Raw genomic sequence first — 19277 nt, forward strand, 5'->3', positions numbered from 1 at the left:
TTTGACCCCCGAAAGAAACCACTCATCCTAGGTTTGATGAGATGCACACTAAGCACTATCTCAAACTGGATTAGACCAAGCAGCGCATATGAAGACATGAAGTTCATCCAATGAAGGGACCTCACTTATGAACGAGTTCGACCCCAAAAGCCCAAACATCTCTGACAATTCCTCCAAGCTGTCAAGCCGTCCCTCTACAAGCAAATCACCGAATCTCTCAAGCCTCTTCCCACACCCCGAATGTGGGGTCCAATCTCAATAGCTCAAGTAAGTGATTCGCACAAATAGGGGCCTTCCTTGATATGAATCCAAGCTTAAAATGCTGCCTGAATAGCCTCCATAATCGTAAAGTGGCTATGACCACCGGGTTCAAGGAGTACCTAGCCAGAGAAAATGGAAGCGAGGCGCTCACCAGTGCACCCAGACTAGATCCCTGACACTACCTCGCCTCTATCTGTCCCCATACGGAATCTCGGCCACTGCACCACCTTCTCAGCATTGGCCGCCCAACAATAATAAAGCCAGTTCGGCAATGCTGGGTCCCCTGCCTGCTTATCCCTTTGAAGAACTACCCTACGGACCCTTGGGGTCTTGTCCACCCACATTATGGATGAGATCAACATATTAACCCTTATAAAGAAAGATTTAGGGAGAAAGACATTGAAACAAAAACCTTGGAAGCATATTTATTTTAATATACTGGATTCTGCCTTCCAGGGACAGGGTCCTACTTTTGCCGATCGGACTTTGGGTGTCTGGTGGACAAGGCTAAATTCAATTTGTGAAGCCAGGCCTAAACATGGGCCATCTGGATACCCAGATACCTGAAGCTAGAGCTGGCCAAGCAAAAAAGCAACACCCCCAAGTTGGCTCCCCTCCTTTTGGGGGGGGGGGGGGTTAACCGGACAACATTTGCTCTTTTCCAGATTAAACTTGTTGAGCGGTAGCACAGTGGTTATCACTGTTGCTTCACAGTGCCAGGGTCCCAGGTTCGATTCCCAGCTTGGGTCACCGTCTGTGCGGAGTCTGCACATTCTCACCGTGTCTGCGTGGGTTTCTTCCTGGTGCTCTGGTTTCCTCCCACAAGTGCTGAAAGATGTGCTTGCTAGGTAAATTGGACATTCTGAATTCTCCCTCAGTGCACCCGAATAGGCGTGTGAGTGTGGCGACTAGGATTTTCACAGTGACTTTATTACATTAAGTAAGCCTACTTGTGACAATAAAGAATATTAATAAAAGAGCTCAATTGCGAGCGTAAATAGGAGGTCGGTCGGGGGGGGACACTATCCGATGGGGCCCTGTACAACAACCGTACCCATTAAATCTATTTTACTTCTGGACCAAACCTCTCCAAACTTCGAACAGGCACCTCCACTCCACCCTGTCAAATATCTTTGCGGCATCTAAAGACACAATTACCTCCGCCTCAGGCCCATTGGACAAGGAGAGAACATTCAACAGCCTCCAAATATTGGCTGACCATTGCCAGTCCTTAACGAAGCCTGTCCGATCCTCTGCAATCACCTCAGGGAGACAGGGCTCCAGCCTTACCACCAACACCTTAAACAGTACCTTGGCGTCTACATTTAACAGCGAGATCGGCAGGTATGACTTTCACTCCATTGGGTCCTCATCCTTCTTCAGCAGAAGAGAAATAGAGTCCTGCGAGAGTGTAGCAGGCAGGGACCCCTGGACAAAGAGTCATTAAATATATCCACCAGCAACAGGACCAACTGATCAGCATACATCTCATAGAATTCCACTTGAAACCCATCAGGTCCAGGAGCTTTAACCATTTGCATCCGTCCAAAACCGATCAAAATCTCCTCAGGTCCAGGCTTCCAACTCTTTCAGTCTCTCATCCCCCACCACCAGAAATTCCAACCGATTTAAAAATGTCTACATTTCCAACCCCCCCCACCGAGGGCTCTGACCTGTACAGATTCTTCACCAGGTGCAGCGTTAACTTTATCTGAGGCAGAAACCAAGCTAAAACTAGAGTCCTTAACCTGAATACTCACCTGGGAGGCCACCAGCCTCCTTAGCTGATGAATTAACAGACAGCTAGCCTTCTCCCCATCATACTCATAAACCAGCCCCCACCCCACCACCAAACTTCACAACTGTCTCACCGCCTTTCAGATCAAACAGTGTCTGCATTGCAGTTGCTCCTGCTTGCCAGGAGCTCCGGGGTGGGGGTCACACGAGTACCTGCAGTCCACCTCTAAGATACCATCCACCAACCTCTGCGGTTCTACCCTTACCTCCCTCTCCATAGGCACCTTATAATACAATATAATCTCTACTCTAATCATCGCTTTCCAAGGCTTCCCAAAGCGTGGAAGGCGAGACAGACTCATTCCTATTGAATTCTATATACCCACCAATAGTCTGAGACATGCGCCCACAGAACCCCATGCCCGCCAAGGACACTACATCTAAACTCCATGGTGGGTGCTGAGCGGGACCCGACTCCAAAACGAAATCCACCAGATGTGGGGTATGATCCGAGGTGCCAAGTATTCTGCCTTCCAAAGGAGAAAGGACCTATCCACCAGAAAAAAGTCAATCTTTGAATACACCTTATGTACTGGGGAGAATGGGAATTCTTTACTCCCCGGGTGCATGAACCTGTACAGATTCAAATTGCCATCCCATAGCCCTACTATTGAAGTACGAGTGAAAGACCTGGCTTACCCACCCCTTTCTCAGTCTGCTCTGGTCCCTCACCCACAGATGAGTTTCCTTCAAAAACAGCCCTCAGATTCTTCAGGTGAGAGAAAACTCACAACCTTTTTACTGGGCCCACCAATCCCCTCACCTTCCAGGTGACCAACCGAATAGGCTCACCCCTCCCCCAAAATCCAGAGTCAGCCATTTCCACCGTGGAGGACCATCAAACGTCTGCCCAGAGGATGTAGACCCAAGGCCCACCCAAGATGGACTGCCAAACCAAGCCAAAAAGTGAAACAATGTCAGAAAAATAATCCTCCCCCCTTTCCCCTGAACCAAACTTAACCCAACCATCCATATGGATTGCATTCCAGTGATACCCCCTCCTAACCAACCCCAACAAAACAAAAATGCTAGGTTCCTTGAACCACACAAAAAAAACAGGACCAACAGGCCACAGCCTGCACCCCCCACCTCGCCAGCGTTTGCTAGCTAAAAAATTACTGCTATTGAGGTAGCCCTATCCAGGGCAGAAAAAAAGAAACGAAACACTCTTACCCGTCCCGGCTACAAAAATACAACAAGAAAGCGGTCTTCAGACAGACAAATTTGAGTGACACCAATCTCTTGTTCTATCTCCAATAGTCCAACCAAGAGTGATTAAATATTTGAAACTCAGTCTTGAATGGAAGAAAGTCTTACTGCCCAAAACCTTCAATGTAAAACATAATTATGAAAGCAGCTTCTAAATAACCAAGAACCAAAACTGGAAAAAAATAGTTTCTTCCACTGTGGTATTCTCACTTAATGACTGCCACTTTAGAGAGGGAGGGTGCATCACTGCAAGCATAAGCATGATGAGATGCCAAATAAGATGAGTAATCAGAATAGCAAACCAAGTGATGACATTTAAACAAGTACAAGTTCAATTCACACTTTGCTGAACCTTAATCTCAAGTGCAATGCCTGGACTATTTTTAAATCAAGTGTAGGAAATATACCAAGCGGCCTACACATTTTTGTTGTGTTAAGAATGGCTACAACATTTGTATTATAATTTACTTGGGAACGGTTTCTCTTCAATACTTATTTAATTCCAGTATTTAGGTGCTTTCTCATTTACATTCCACTGGCAACAACAAAACAGACAAGATTGCTAATTTAGCACCAGACGCATAAATACATGGGAGGAAAGGAATAAAACTAAGTAAGCCATTCAGCCCATCAACCTGCTCTATCAATTGTCAATCAACTAGATCATGACTTATTTGTACCTCAACTCTGTTCAAAGTACTTGATGCCTGGTTTAAATAAATACACCAGCTTTAAAAACTTTTTTGGAGGTTTCAGATTTTGTTTTACTAATCATAGTCTGAACAAGTGCTTGCTGATCCTTCCCAAATGGCCCAGTTGTAATTTTAAGATTATGGCCTCTCATTCTTGAATTTTCCACCAGAAGCAATAGTTTTTCTGCATCTACCTTAGCAGATCATTATTCAAAGGAACCTAAACCAAGTTTATGCAACCTAACCTCAGGATGTAATCTTCCAAGCCCCAGTGTTATTTTCACAAACCTCTACTGTGTCCCCCCCAAGGTTATGTCTACTCGCTTAAAATGGCTTGCATATTTGAATTTCAGAATATCTTTGCTTAGTATCTAGCTTCTCACAGATTTTAAAAATATTTTGATAATTTTGTTCTGAGGTGCATAAACTCACACTTGCCCACAATCAATAACTGCCATAATATTCTCCATTCACATAATTTGCGCAAGCCCCTTTGCAGCTTCCCATCTGTACAGTAGATATACTGACTCCTAATTTACTGACTTTTTACTGACTGAACATTCTATTTCTCTATGCAGGCCATTATTAATTTGGGTGAAAGATTGAGGCCCCAGAGATTACTGAGGAGCACCACAATACAGTCAAGCATCTGAGTGCATAGCCTCCCAACTCCAGGTCAAAGGCTGCCAAAAATTCCATGTAATCACATTTTTGCAAATATTGTTTTGCGCGGAGCCTTATTGCACACCATATGGAAGATATACACATTACATCCAAAGATACTCCTCTCTCTGCTTTATTACTGACACACAGGATACAATGCACTCAAGATTGCAAAAAAAACCTTTGAATCCAAATCATGTGATGCTGATTTATCAAAATGCACTGTTTATAGATTTTCATTTTTTAAACCATTTTCATTTTAATGTTGTTACCCATGAAAGAGTCATGCATTATAAAATGTGCAGCAAAACATACACTTGTCTGAGACTAGGGGTGGACCAGTGGCATAGTAGTTAGCACTGCTGTCTAACAGCAGCACGGACCCGGGTTCAATTCCAGCCTTGGTTGACTGTATGGCATTTGCACATTCTTCCAGTGTCTGTGTGGGTTTCCTCCGGGTGCTCTGCTTTCCTCCTACAATCTAAAGATGTTCAGGTTAGGTAGATTGGCCATGCTAAAATTGTCCATTAGTTTCCAAAGATGTGTAGGCTAGGTAGGGTTACGGGGATAAGTCAGGGCAGTGGGTCTACGTAGGGTCCTCTTTCAGAAGGGTGGTGCAGACTTGATGGGCCGAATGACCTCCTTCTGCATCATAGGAATTCTGTACGTTCTATAAAGCCTGTTATAATATTTCTGCCTTCTGCACTGGAGGAACTCTTAAGTTCTATAGAGACTGTTATACTATTTTTCCCCATATATGATAATTGAGTATCGCATTGATGAATTTGGATTCACCAAAATACATTGATATTTGGTCATTTATTTTGAATTAAAATTGGAATGGTTGGACATGATCTCTCAGATCAATGATATTTTGTTGTAGATGGCTGTCTTCAGATCCTCACCTTATTTTTAAATATGCAACTGAACACCTGAAATACATGACTACAACTTATATAGTCCATCATTGAAGAATCAGTTAATGCACAATAGATTGACTGATTTTGCAAAGAGCTATACTTTTTCCTCGGAAGGAAGATATTAGGCAAGAATCCAAAAAAAAGCCAATAAAAAGAGAAAGAAAATGCTGGATCAATTCTTCAATACAGTTTTCAGGTGAAGTGGGGTTACAGACTGAAGGACAGCTGGATTAGAACACTCGGACATAATTCAGTCACCATTTCAAATATGTTTACTTCCTTTGTTTTTAATATACTTTGATCTGATATTATTTACTGTTAAGTAACAAAACAAACAACAATTTTATGAAGCAGAAAAATAGGGCTGCTTGGAGCATCAGAGCTTTTCTTAAGTACAGATTGAGCAGCTAGGAAGTGGAAAAATGTACCAACACAGCAGCACAAATAAGAGGGTGTAATTAAAGCACATTAAATTTACGAATGCAGTTAACATTATTAAATGTGAAAATCGGAAATCAGGATGGAAAAAAACTTGACAATTAAAAATAAGGTTTTTTTTTAAAAACAGGAAGTATATGCAGACCACTAAACAGATGGGCATTTACCAGAACGCACATCACTACAGATTTCCTCATGTCCAATCTTCAAACTTGAACTACTTGACCAGCATCCTAGTCATTTGAAAAACTTGATTGTGACCAGTGAGGGAAAAAAAGTTTACCAACAGTCTGATTGTTGCTGTTTAGGCAGTGCACACAATGCTGTAAACTTCCAAAGATTTTTAAGTCTCAGAATTTTGCCTTTGTATCTTTTTATGTTTCTTCCTACTTATCACACTCCATCAGGTACTAATTGGGAAAGAGTTAACAAGAAAACTTCCCCAAGGCTACAGCTATTTATAAGCTAGCATCTAAGAGGTGCACGGGGAATCCCATGATCAAACGTCAGCGGAAAGACAACAAATTTCTCAAAGCAAGTATGCGACCTCCACTTAGCCATTTCATTAATGCCTATGAAAGTATCAAGTAGGGAATCCCAGAGACATGTCCACATCTTGCTATAGGCCCTAAAAATTGTTTGGACGGTGATAGAAATTGACTATTCTAGTCAGATACAAGATGTTTAAATGAGAACTCATTCAGTGTAACTATATCTGGAGACACGTTACAGGTTAATCCAGATTATCCACTTTAGTTTTCTTTCATTAAAACTAGACTTTAACATTTACAAACAGCTAGAGAATCCAAGGCCAGTGATGTCAACTGGCCCAAAGACTCCATTGTATGCAGCTACTTTCCCAAGCCAGTCCCGCTTCCATAGTAATACACAGTCTAAGGTCATAATGCCCTGAAGGCGATGCAGGTGTTGATAAATCAGAAAATTGGCAAGCGATAGTATGAGAAATTCACACCGATTTATTTAGATACATATCTCTCTCAAAATTGGACAGACAGTTTGGCCGAATTGAGAGAATTATAAATTAGTTACAGCCAATCACAGCTGTAAAGAAGGTAAAACTTTATGATAATGATCTTCTTAAAAATCACTTGTCGGGATGGAAAAATCCATTCCGGAATCAATCTATCTTCTTTCTGAAACCCATGTCTTTGCTGCTTGCTTTTGCTAAATTGCCATTTTTCTTTTGTTTAAATCAAACCGTAATTTTGTACTGTGTATCATAATTTGAAGAATCACCACAATTTGTATTTTAAACTCAATCACTGTATTCGCTAAAGGCAATCAATTTAATCTAAGTTTGTATTGTAACCAAAAGTTTACCAGTAGACACTAAAGTTGACAAATAAAGTTCAACGAAACTTTGCCAAAAAGCACAGCCTGGAATCTCTGTTATTTGGGAACTAAGAAGGGATAACGCATATCCAGGGTTCCGAACAGACACAGTGATCCATCACAGAGACACAGGGATCAGACGGGGAAAATAAACTCCTGGCTTGGTGAAGATACACTTTTCAAATCCTATTTTCTGGGAATATTCTAAAATAAAAATACAGATTGGCATTTACATAGTGCTCGTCATGAGCTCAGAATGTCCCAAAATATCTTTAAATCAATGAAGTACCTTTGTAGCCCTGCTACTGTTCTAATGCAGGAAAAGTGGAAGCGTATTTCCACAGAGTGCTGCCACAGGTAGCAATGTGATAAAACCCAATATCACATTTTGGAAGGATGATTGAGGAATAAAACTTGGCCAGGTGACCGGGGACAACTAATTTGGTCTTCCTCAAAATAATGCTGTGACATCTTTCATGTCTGCCTAAGGCGGCAGCGTGCACCTCGGTTTAACATTTCATCTGCAAGGCAGAACCTCCGACAATGCAGCGCTGGAGTGCCAGCCTAGATTTTGGTGCTCAAGGGGCTGGTTCAGCACACTGGGCTAAATCGCTGGCTTTTAAAGCAGACCAAGGCAGGCCAGCAGCACGGTTCAATTCCCGTACCAGCCTCCCCGAACAGGCACCAGAATGTGGCGACTAGGGACTTTTCACAGTAACTTCATTGAAGCCTACTCGTGACAATAAGCGATTTTCATTTTATTTCATTTTTTCAAGTCTCTGGTGTCATAATTAGTATGACACAGGAGGAGACCATTCGGCCCATCAAATCCATGCTGGCTCTGTCGAACAATCCAATCATCCCTATTCCCTTGCTCTATCTCCCTGTCCTGCAAGTTTATTTCCTCAAGTGCCCATCCAATTTCCTTTTTAAATCATTCATCTTCTGTGCTTCCACCACACACATAGGCTGCAAGTCCCAAACCATTAGCACTCATTGCATTAGAAAGTTCTTCCTCACATCCTCTCCCTGCATTTATTGCCCACAACATTAAATTTGTTTCCCCTCCTCTTTGCAGCATCAGCTAATATCTACCTTCAGTGTATCCTTTATATATTCTACACCAACTATCAGCATTAACTGGATCAAAAGTGGATTAAGTGTCAGTAGGGGAACATGTAGGGATCAGGAATCACGGTATCATAAGTACGAGGTTATGCAAAAGGTCAAGAAGCAATCCAGAGTTAAGATGAGCATGAGGTCATGAGCCTAGATTTGGTATGTCTGGCTTGTGGGGACCATGAATTGGATTCAATTGGAATTGGTTTTTGGAGCAGGCAAGGATCTGGATTAGGAGTATGCCCCTGTCCACACTCTGAGCTCAGACTTTGTAACTCTGATAAAGTAATAAAAAAAAATATTAATTGAAGGAGGGCCAATTTCAGAAGGGTTAACAACTGATCTGCCCAGGTAAATTGGAATCAAGGATTGCAGTCAAAATGGTAACAGAACAATGTATTGCCCTTAGCTGTTTTGGGTACAGTCGAGGTATATTCCAAGTACCAAAGTCAGAGCTCCATGAATGACAAAAGAGATGAAGAGTAATATGAAACAGAAAGAAATGACAAGTGCCAGGCTGAGAATACAAGCTAAAACGAGACTGAATATAGAAGGTTCAGGGGGGAAGTGAAAAAGGTAATGAGAGAGGCAAAGAGAAAGTATAAGAGACTGAGGCAAATCTGAAGTATTTTATAGGCATACGGATAGTAAATAGGTAGTATAAGGAGGGGTAGTGCAGATTAGGGAACACAAAGACAGTCACGGCATGGAAGCAGGGCCAGGGCTGAGTAATAAAAAAGTAGTTTAGAGCCGCTGAAGTTATAGTGAAAGAAGAGGTAGCTGAAATACGGAGCTAAAAAATGACGAGGAGAAGGTATTAAAAAGGGCTGGGTGCACTTAAACGTTGATAAATCACGAGAAGAGATTAAATGCTTCCAAGAATACAGAGGCATCTCGCATGATCTTCCAATCCTCGTTTGATACAATTGTGGTTCCGGAGGATTGAAGAATTTCAAGTATTAAACTTGTCATGGACAGAAAGTATGAGCTCTCGCTGCCTATAATCAGTATGCTTTGAAAGGAAAGAGATGCGTATTATTCTACCCTGAAAGTAAATCCAATTAAATAATTCAGCAACAAGCTTTTGTGAATTCAAAATAAAGGTTATTTATTCTCACACACATACACCAAATTAACACATCACACACTGTCATGCATCCACACAAAGATTAGAAACAAATTTTTTAAAAGTGCACTTTTACAGATTACAGCTAATTCAGTCTCTGATTTATGATTTCCAGTCTCCCACGTGGCAGGCCTGTAGTTTCTTGAATGGATTTGATGATTCAAAAGTTGAAGTGAGGGTCTTGTAAAGCGACGAGTACACAGCAATTTAAGATTTATTGTCGTCAAATATTGAAGAGATTGGTTCTCAGTTAAACTTGTAAACTGGAATTTTAGCTGCTTGATGGCTTGCAGCTAGCTTCCTAGTCTGGTTTTCAAACTGGCTGATGACCAATATTCTGATAGATTCTGATGGGTACTGGGGTAATTAGAGTGCAGTCCCTGAAACGTGTTTTGATCACATGACCCGTGGGTTAATAATTATGAGGTCCACACACTCTAGTTTGAATGGGCGAGGTAGATGGGATACAATGAGAAGTTTCTAGTGGCAACTGAATTTCAATCTTCCTTTTTGTCCAGTATGAAATATGGAGACAGGCAGTTTGGAAGCACCACAGTCTTCAGGTCTTTCCCTATCCCAAGCAATAAGGCATGTGGGTTCCACAAATGGCTTAGTGGTACCCTCACTTGTGTCCATATTAGGTCATTTGCCAGGAACATGATACTATATTTGGTCCAAATGCCAAGTCACATGATTTGCAGCAGCTATTTTAACAGCTTGTAGCAGTCGAACTTTTAAAAGTATTGACAGAAAGTACAAAGATGTGCAGGTTAGGTGGACTGGACATGCTAAATTTCCGCTTTGTGTCAAAAGATGGGTAGGTTAGGTTAAGGGGTTATTGGGACAGGGTGGAGAAGTGGACTTGGGTGGGGTGCTCTTTCAGGAGGGTCAGTGCAGACTTGATAGGCTGAATGGCCTCCTTCTGCACTGTAGGGATTCTATGAAAGTTCACAATATGGCATGCCTGTACTGGGCATGACAGTCCCTTGTTCAAAAGGTGTCGGGATAACCCTGACAGCTACAGGTCAGTTAAATCTTTACCAAACAACAATTGGGGACAAATTTAACAATCACTTGAACAAGAGTGGATGTATTAAAGAAAAGCAAATCAATTTTAGCTCACTAATTTTTCATGAGATAAAAGAGAGGCTGGAGGGTGCTGGAGCTGATGTGGTGTAAATGGGCTTTCAAAAAGATGTTTAATAAAGGACCACACAATAGGCCTACCAGCAAGGTTGAAACCCATGGAATAAAATAGACAGTGGCAACATGGATACGAAGTTGGCGTAGTGACAGGAAACAGTAGTGGTGAATAGTTGTTTTTCAGACTGGAGGAAGGTATACAGTGAGGTTCCCCTGGGGTCAGAATTAGGAACACTGTTTTTCTTGATCTATATTAATGATCTGGGTGTGCAGGATACAATTTTAAAATTTGCAAGAGGACTTAAAGACACGTTTGCAGATAAAATTTAATGTCGAGAAGTATTGAGTGACAGATTTTGGTAGGAAGAATGAGAGACAAACAAAAGAAAAGTTCCAATTCTGAAGGGCATGCAAGAACAGATTTTGAAGGTGGCAGAATAATTTGACAAAATGGTTAAAAAGGTATTAGTTATCCTGGTTTTTATAAATAGAGGCACAGAGTACAAAAACAAGTTATAATGAACCTTTCAAAATCAAACTGCTTCAGCCTCAACCAGAGTAATGTTCCCAATGCCGAGCACCACACTTTCAGAAGGAAGCTTGTGCGAGAGTGCAAAAAGATGACAAGAATGGTTCCAGGCATAGGAGACTTTCGTCATGTGGATAGGTTAGGGAAGCTGTGGCTGTTCTCTTTGGAGAAGAGAGGAGATTCGATAGAGGTGTTCAAAATTATGAGATCTAGACGAGACAGAACAGATGGGGAGAATCTGTCCGCATTGGATGAGGGATAGAGAACCAAGGAACACCAATTTAAGGTGAATGGCAAAAAAAAAATAGTGGCAACAAGAGGATTTATTTTTTTAAAAAGCAAGTGTTTTGGCATTGGAATGAACTGCCTGACAGTGCGGTAGAGGAAGATTCAATCGTTTCTTTCAAAAGGGAATTTGATAAGCATCTGAAGAGAAAAAAAGTTGCAGGGCGAGGGGAAAGGACAGGGGAGCAAGTCTAGCAGAGTTGCTCATGGAAAGAGCCAGCATGGAGATGGTGAGTCAAATGGTCTGTTTCATTGCTATAATCATGCTATGATTATGATATTCATAAAAGAATCGTGGGAAAAAGTGATACGACACAAATATAAAATTAGTTTTTCAGGGCCAGCAAGAGCGTTAAAAATCTCGCTACACCTCACAAGAAAGGTAGAGCTTTTTAGTGTTTTTCTGAACAGCAATATTACAACATAAAAAGTGGAAGTTTTCATCAGCCCAGTGATTTGTCAAAATTGCCATTTTCAGAGACTTCAACAGCATTCTTTGTGGAGTAGCAGGGATTCACAGTCAGCAATTTTGGGATTTCTGTATTTTGCAGACAATACTGACAATGAACACTGACAGCTTTATCATCATTAGTTTGCTGTTGTTACAATCGCAAAATCTTGGTCAGTGGGTATAGGAGCAAACAAATGTGAGCCAACCATTCCACCAGATAACTACAATAAATCATATTTACTTGCAAGGGTCAAGTTCTAATGTCTACATTATGAATATTTAGCAAATGTCAGCTACAGGAAAAAAACAATAGTGCATTGCAACTAATCGACATTCCAAGCCAAGAAGAAAAGCAATGGCCAAGTTTCCCAGTCCTCAAGATTGCCCCACTATCTTAAGTGCATATCTGTGAATTAAATTGATATAGGCCACAGTTCACATGGACTCAATCGTCAAACCCCCCCCCCCCGCCCATCATTTAGATACCTTGTTCAGGTTCACATATAAATCAGGTAATAAAAGGTCCAATGGTTGTGTCCAACATTCCACGCTACTGCAGAAAAGTTGCAGCTAATCACACACTATAGAGTTAATGTATTGGCAAAGATATGGAGGTCTTTTGACAAGAGTTTACAGAACTCTGACTCTTGGTTGAACAGTTACAAGTTCAATCAGATAAGAACTCTTACTTAAACAGTGCAGCCTTAATTAGCAGCTGGAGTTTGGCATAAGCAAGCAATCACTTGATACAAAGTGCCAAGTACATCTGGATTTTCAAGTTAAAACATAATCAGTGCGATTAGTAGCCTTAAAATGTCGGAAAGTTTCAGTCCATGTTAGTTTTCAGCTTTTTCCAAAAGTAATCAGAACTTTGAAGGAAAAATATGTCTGTAAATAGAAATGCTCGGCCAGTTTCACACTCAATTCAGACAGGAAGAAGGACGATGTTACAAACCAAACAGCACTCACTTGCCACTAGATCATAATGAATGGCACAGCAGGGCTAAATGGCCTCCTCCTGCTTCTATTTTCTACGTATGTTTCTAGTCCCATCTCTAACCAAACCACTCTGTCGACACAAGAAAACTATCTGCAAGAATTCACAGAATTGGTACAGTACAGAAGGAAGTCAATCAGCCCACTGTCTGCAGTAGCCCTCCAAATTAGCATATGACTTCATACCATTTTCCTGGCTTTTCCCCATAACCCTGCACATTGTTTATTTTCAATTAGCTCTCTCATGCTCTCTTGAATGTCTCAAAGGAATCTTCCTCAACCACACATCCAGGCAGTGAATTCCTGACCTGAACCACTCGCTCTATGAAAGTTTCTCATATCACATTTGCTTCTTTTGCAAATCACTAAATCTGAGTGTTTCATTTCTGGTTCTTTTATGAGTGGGAACAGCTTCCCCCTATCTACTCTGTCCAGCTCCCTCATTAATTTGGACACCTCTATCAAATCTCTGCTTAGCCTTCTCCTCTCCAAGGAGAACAATACCAGCTTCTGGCAGGCAGCACGGTAGACTTGTGGATAGCACAATTGCTTCACAGCTTCAGGGTCCCAGGTTCGATTCCCGGCTGGGTCACAGTCTGTGCGGAGTCTGCACATCCTCCCCGTGTGTGCGTGGGTTTCCTCTGGGTGCTCTGGTTTCCTCCCACAGTCCAAAGATGTGCAGGTTAGGTGGATTGGCCATGATAAATTAACCTCAGTGTCCAAAATTGCCCTTAGTGTTGGGTGGGGTTACTGGGTTATGGGGATAGGGTAGAGGTGTTGACCTCTGGTAGGGTGCTCTTTCCAAGAGCCGGTGCAGAATCGATGGGCCGAGTGGCCTCCTTCTGCACTGTAAATTCTAGGATCTATGATTGCATTATTGTAATTCATTGATCACCACATGGTAGAATATTTTAAGTGCATTAATTCTTCAGTCATAACAGCATTAACGCAGGCCAAGAGCTGTTCAAATTGATCCTTTAGGATAATGCCATAAAGCTAAAAAGCCCAAAGAGGGTTGGGTGTAAAATCTTAACAAAATAATCATTCTTGCAATTACTTTCAAGAAATTCATGATTCACCAGTGAGACAAATTGCTCAGAAAGGTATTCTTCGTTTATCAGCTTCCTTCCCAAAAAGAATTTCGCCAGCTTAGCTTTCGAAATGTTGTCTCCGCAGCAGAAATCTGACAGGACAACAAAACCTGATCTGTCAGTGCAGGGTGTCAGTCCCCCACCACCACCTGCCATCTGTCTTTGACCCAACTCCAGCTGCCGGCCTGGAGGTGGATTTTAAGAGGCACAGTAGGGAAAAAACACACACACACACAAGCAGTCAGGATCACCTCCACCTCCACACCACCACATAGACAAAAAACACTGACAGTCACTGCTGCTCGGGATGCAGTCAGTGGGTGGAAAACACGAAACCGAACCTGCACAAAATGCTGTCACTGAGGGGAATAGATTACAGATGCCTGTGCATCGTGTGTACACACACACATAAATAAAATGTGTACGTGTACATTGCACACAAGGATAATTAGTGCATCTGTTCCTCCCCTCAACGGCGCAGGAAAATTATGGAAAACAACAGATTAATGTGTGTGAACAAAGCTATCCGGGGGGGGGGGGGGGGGAGAGAATAAGGTCGGCAAATTAAATCCTCAAGGGGGTTTTTTGCAAAAAGCTGAAACACACGGTACATTCTAGATTCCGATGCACTGAGAGCGGATAAGGCCACAGTGTGCGGGGACACACACACACTGGGCCGGCCGGCCGGACTCACCACTTGGTAGCGGCTGCAGGCCTGGTGATGCTCCATCATTGACGCTCCCTCAGGGTCCGCCGTCCGTTACCCAACAATTCGACGCCGCCCCAATCTCCGACTGCCTCTTTGTGCCCTCACGGTCCAGCTGCCTTTCCTCGATTCTCTTTGGTTTATTTTCTCTCCCAGATTGGAAATTTGACCGATTCGGCCGGAGGGAGCCAGAAGAAAACGGCAGCGTCCTCCTCCTCCTCCCTGCTGACAGGCCAGCGAACGCTGCCGGATCTGCGCCTGCGCCACCTCAGCCCAGACGGCGGTCGGCCCGGCCTTTGTGACGTCACCCGCCGGCCGCGTCGCTGGCTGGAACCGCCCCCTCAGCACCGGGCCCCGCCCACTCTTCGCTCGGCCCCCGCCTCTCCATCCGCCTCCGCCGCGCACGTCCCTCACCTGGACCACGCCCCCTTCTTCCTGGGCATGACGTAATCCCCCTCCCACCGTGTAACGATGTGCTCAGAGGGGAAAGTCCTGTCGCTGGCGCGGGGGTTCCCTTTTTAACCCCCTTGACTTCTCTCTGGAAACATTTGCAAGCCAGGTAGGGTTCCCTGGAGAGGGCCAAATCCTCTCTTTCCTGCCCCCCCCCCCCTCTTTTGCCAAAGCCTCTCTCTCTCTCTCTTTCCCCAAACCCCTCTACTAAAATGGATATGTTAGAAAAAGTTAAGCTTCTGGCCATGAAAGGTAGTGTTGGTTCTGGTTTGTACAGCATTGGCCTCTATGGAAATGTTTTTGTTTTCTTTATAATTTACAGTACCCAATTTTTTTTCCCCAATTAAGGGGTAATTTAGCATGGCCAATCCACCTAACCCGCACTTCTTTGCATTGTGGGGGTGAGACCCAAGCAGACGGGAGAATGTGCAAACTCCACAAGGACAGTGACCCGGGCCGGGATCGAACCCGGGTCCTCAGCGCTGTGCTGCCCTGGAAACATTTTTGGGATTTTGGGTTGATCCGTTGCACTGCTGAGGTGCCCACTGTATCTAGAAAATCAAATGTTCTGCTGACTGTCCCAATGCTGTCACATCCCAAATCCCTACCCACCTTTACCGTAAACTGCTCCCAATCAGATTTCTGCCCCAACCAAAATGGCTTCCATCAAAGTCATGTGATCTCATCTATGATTCTAACCTTGACCTTTTCAACCTATCTGCAGCCTTTGACACAATCACATCATCCTCGTATAATGCTTCTCCTCCATCGTCTCCTGGTTGGGACTGCACTTGTTTCATTCCATTCTTATTTATCCCATTGTAGCCAAAGAATCATCTGCATGCAATGATTTCTCACTCCAATACGTTATCTCTGGAGACCCTCAAGTATTTATCCTTAGGCTGCTTCTATTTCTCATCTTTATGAGTGACCCCTCAACAGACCATCACCTGACAGCATATAAGATCACAAGGCTCTGAAGAAGAGTCATGCAGACTAGAAATGTTAAATCTATTTCTCCCCAGAAATGCTACCAGACCAACTAAGTTTTTCCAGCAGTTCCTATTTTGATTTCAGGTTCCACATTATTTCAACAACACCAAGACAGCAACTTCCAGAGTCCGAGCTTGCACAGTTAAACATGGAAATCAACAAGTTGTGTTCATCTTGTGCCTTTAACATGTCATAAAACTTACCAGAAATGTCACCAAAAAATTTGACACCAAACCTTATAAAAAGATAGCGGGGCAAGTAATCAATGAGTTGTTCAAATAGGTAGGTTTGAAGGGGTGCCTTACAACAGTAAAGAGAGGATTAGGGAGAGAATTACAAAGCTCAAGGCCTTGGCAGCTGAAGGTGTGGCCACCAATGGTGGAGCAATGAAAATCAGGATGGTCGAGACACCAGAATTAGGGGATTTCAGATACACAGAGGGTTGTACAGCTGTAAGAGATTAGAGATAGGGAGGGAGCGAGGATGAGAAGGGATTTGAAAACAAGAGTGAGAAAGTAGAGGCTTTTGCTTTAACCAGGACTGACAGCCTTCTGACTCAGGCAAGAGTGTGCGACCACTAATTTCAATAATAATCTTTATTGTCATAAGTAGGCTTACATTAACACTGCAATGAAGTTACTGTGAAAAGCCCCTAGTTGCCACATTCCGGTGCCTGTTCGGGTACACGGAGGGAGAATTCAAAATGTCCAATTCACCTGACCAGCACGGCTTTCAGGATTTCTGGGAGGCAACCGGAGGAAACCCACGCAGACACGGGGAGAACGTGCAGACTCCGCACAGTGACCCAAACCGGGAATAGAACCTGGGACCCTGGCAATGTGAAGCAAGAGTGCTAACCACTGCGCTACCGTGATTACACTCAAAGATTGCCTGACTTTGCTCCTGTAAAAGTGCCTTGGGAATCTTTTGTTATGTTAAAGGCATTTTATAAATACAAGTTGTTTTTAATAAGTGTGTCAGGTGTTTGGGTTTATATGTGCATCCAACAATTGGCTCAAGATTGACTATTCTCCAGTATTGCTCCAATGGGATCTGCCATCTTCAGAATAAGAAACTGTGGGAAAGAGGAGAACATGTTGTGAGAGAAAAGTAAATAGAATTAAAAAATATATAGAATTTAATGTTGCATAATGGTTGGTTCTGTTGACAAGGTGACTGAATAACACTAACTCCAGAAATGTGCTAGAGCAATTCGGAATAGTAAAACAAAAATGTTTACTGTGCCATTTTGTATTTCCAGACAGAATCCATTTATTATCCTGTATGTGGCACAGAAATGTTTGTTATGGACAACTTATGCACTACCCAGGAGACTGGAACAGGAGGAAACATTGTCTTTGGAGAACAGTGAGTGAGTCTTGCTGGAGGCAGAGATAAACTTAGCAATTTTATGTCAATTGGAGCAGAAACTCTCCCCTGACATACACAAGCCAAATACAGTAAGCTGGCAAACAAGTCAGAAAAACTGCATGCACCTAGCAACAGCAAGCCCAGATTAGGATCTATAATCAGGAACACAAAGAGCAAACTAACCTCCAAACCTCTGGTCTGGCCTGCCTCCCAACCTCCACCCTGCATAAAAAAAACATCAGCTCACCAAAAGTGTTCTTCTTGTATCTTATCCTGTCCTACATCCCACTTGTTCAGTGTTCCCTGACCCTTATTGGCTCGCAGTTCCACAATGTAATTTCTTGGTTTTACCCTATCTCTGTAGCCTTCTCCAGCTCTGCAACCTTTTGAAGACTTGACATTCCTCCAACTCTGGCCACTCTTGCACTTCCAATCCCCTTCTCTCCATTGGCAGCTTGCCTTCAGCTTTCTCGGCCCGAGGCTCTTTAACTCACTAGCACCTCTTCAGGAGATGCAGGGGAGATCTTGCTGCAGCACAAGCAACACTTGCTGCCTTGTGGCAACCGGCCTGGTGGCAGGGATCCTGATAGGACTTCTTTGCATGTAATAAACCTGGAAAAATAATGGGGGTTACAAATGCTGGATTGTAGTGCCACAGTATTACCTCTGCCAGGAAAAGCTAGCCAACAATTATTAAAAAGGAGCTTGTTAACATGATGATGGAAAGTCTCCAAATGATAGTGGCTATATATGCATTAGATATAGAACTAAATTATGCCACTCACGGAGGTCTGCATCGCCAACCCTTGATCTGTACTTAGTGAGCTAATCTAAGCTTTGATCAAAGTCAGTCAGCCCAGACAAGTTATGTTTGTGCCATAAGTGAAGAGACCAAATTAGTCTTTGGTGGCTGTGGGAAGAGAAGGGGGAAAATTAAGCCAGGTTCCTGCTGCTGCTTTACTGACCATGTCAAAAATGCATATATGTGGATATTGAGTTAACACACAAGAGTGCACTAAATTATGGTCTCATGTTTAAATCACTTGCGGAAATTGAGCAGCCTCATAGATGAAATAATCAACTTGGTGTGGTATTGTGTTAACATCCGTGCAATTATTCTCCAGCGTAAATCACCACCTGGTGGGGAGGGGATGAAATTTGCTAGGTTTTCCAATCTTGACCACACGTGGGAACTCATGCTGAAAGTCTGCTTCTGTTTGTTTTCGGTTTGTGTGCGTCAGGTTCAATCTCTATCACTCATTGATAAGGCTGATGCATCAAAGGTAGATACTTGGTGAGGTATTTTAGCTCCACAGCTATCTCCAGCACTGCTCCAAAAGGAGCTGCCATCTTCAGAATAGGAAATTTTGGGAAAGAGGAGAACATAATGTGAGAAGAAAGTAAATAGAAATAAGAAAAAATAAAAATAGAATATAACATTGGATAATGATTTGATTGGTTCTGTTAACAAAGCGACTGAATAACACTAACTGGTAGAAATGTGCTAGAGCAATTCGGAATGGCAAAACGTTTACTGTGCCATTGTGTATCAATCTGAGTCTTTGGCCCTCTATTCACCACAACACTTGTACAGTTACAAATCTATTCCATCACAAGCCCATTTTAACCATTAATTCCCATGTCCCCAGCAAAGCTCTTTCTCACACTGACCGATCCTTGGGTA

At 42.8% G+C, this 19277-nt stretch overlaps 2 protein-coding genes across 6 annotated transcripts in view; one reads left to right on the forward strand and one right to left on the reverse strand.

Moving 5' to 3' along the window:
* The window catches only part of ndfip2 (Nedd4 family interacting protein 2), a 100977-nt gene extending 85927 nt beyond the window's left edge, over positions 1 to 15050 (reverse strand). The window contains exon 1 of one of the 2 annotated variants that reach the window (XM_038817702.1): positions 14768 to 15050. In XM_038817702.1, coding sequence (XP_038673630.1) covers positions 14768 to 14806 — 39 coding nt within the window. In that variant the 5' untranslated portion in view covers positions 14807 to 15050. The remainder of the gene's footprint in view (positions 1 to 14767) is intronic. The other variant, XM_038817703.1, reaches the window with a different exon arrangement.
* Positions 15051 to 15322: 272 nt separating this feature from the next.
* Positions 15323 to 19277, forward strand: part of rbm26 (RNA binding motif protein 26) — a 92232-nt gene continuing 88277 nt past the window's right edge. For all 4 annotated transcript variants that reach the window (XM_038817694.1, XM_038817696.1, XM_038817695.1 and 1 more), the window contains exons 1-2: positions 15323 to 15338; positions 17484 to 17590. In XM_038817694.1, the coding sequence (XP_038673622.1) occupies positions 17520 to 17590 (71 nt within the window). In that variant the 5' untranslated portion in view covers positions 15323 to 15338; positions 17484 to 17519. The remainder of the gene's footprint in view (positions 15339 to 17483; positions 17591 to 19277) is intronic.

Source organism: Scyliorhinus canicula, chromosome 14 (assembly GCF_902713615.1).
Source record: "Scyliorhinus canicula chromosome 14, sScyCan1.1, whole genome shotgun sequence".
NCBI lineage: Eukaryota > Metazoa > Chordata > Chondrichthyes > Carcharhiniformes > Scyliorhinidae > Scyliorhinus > Scyliorhinus canicula.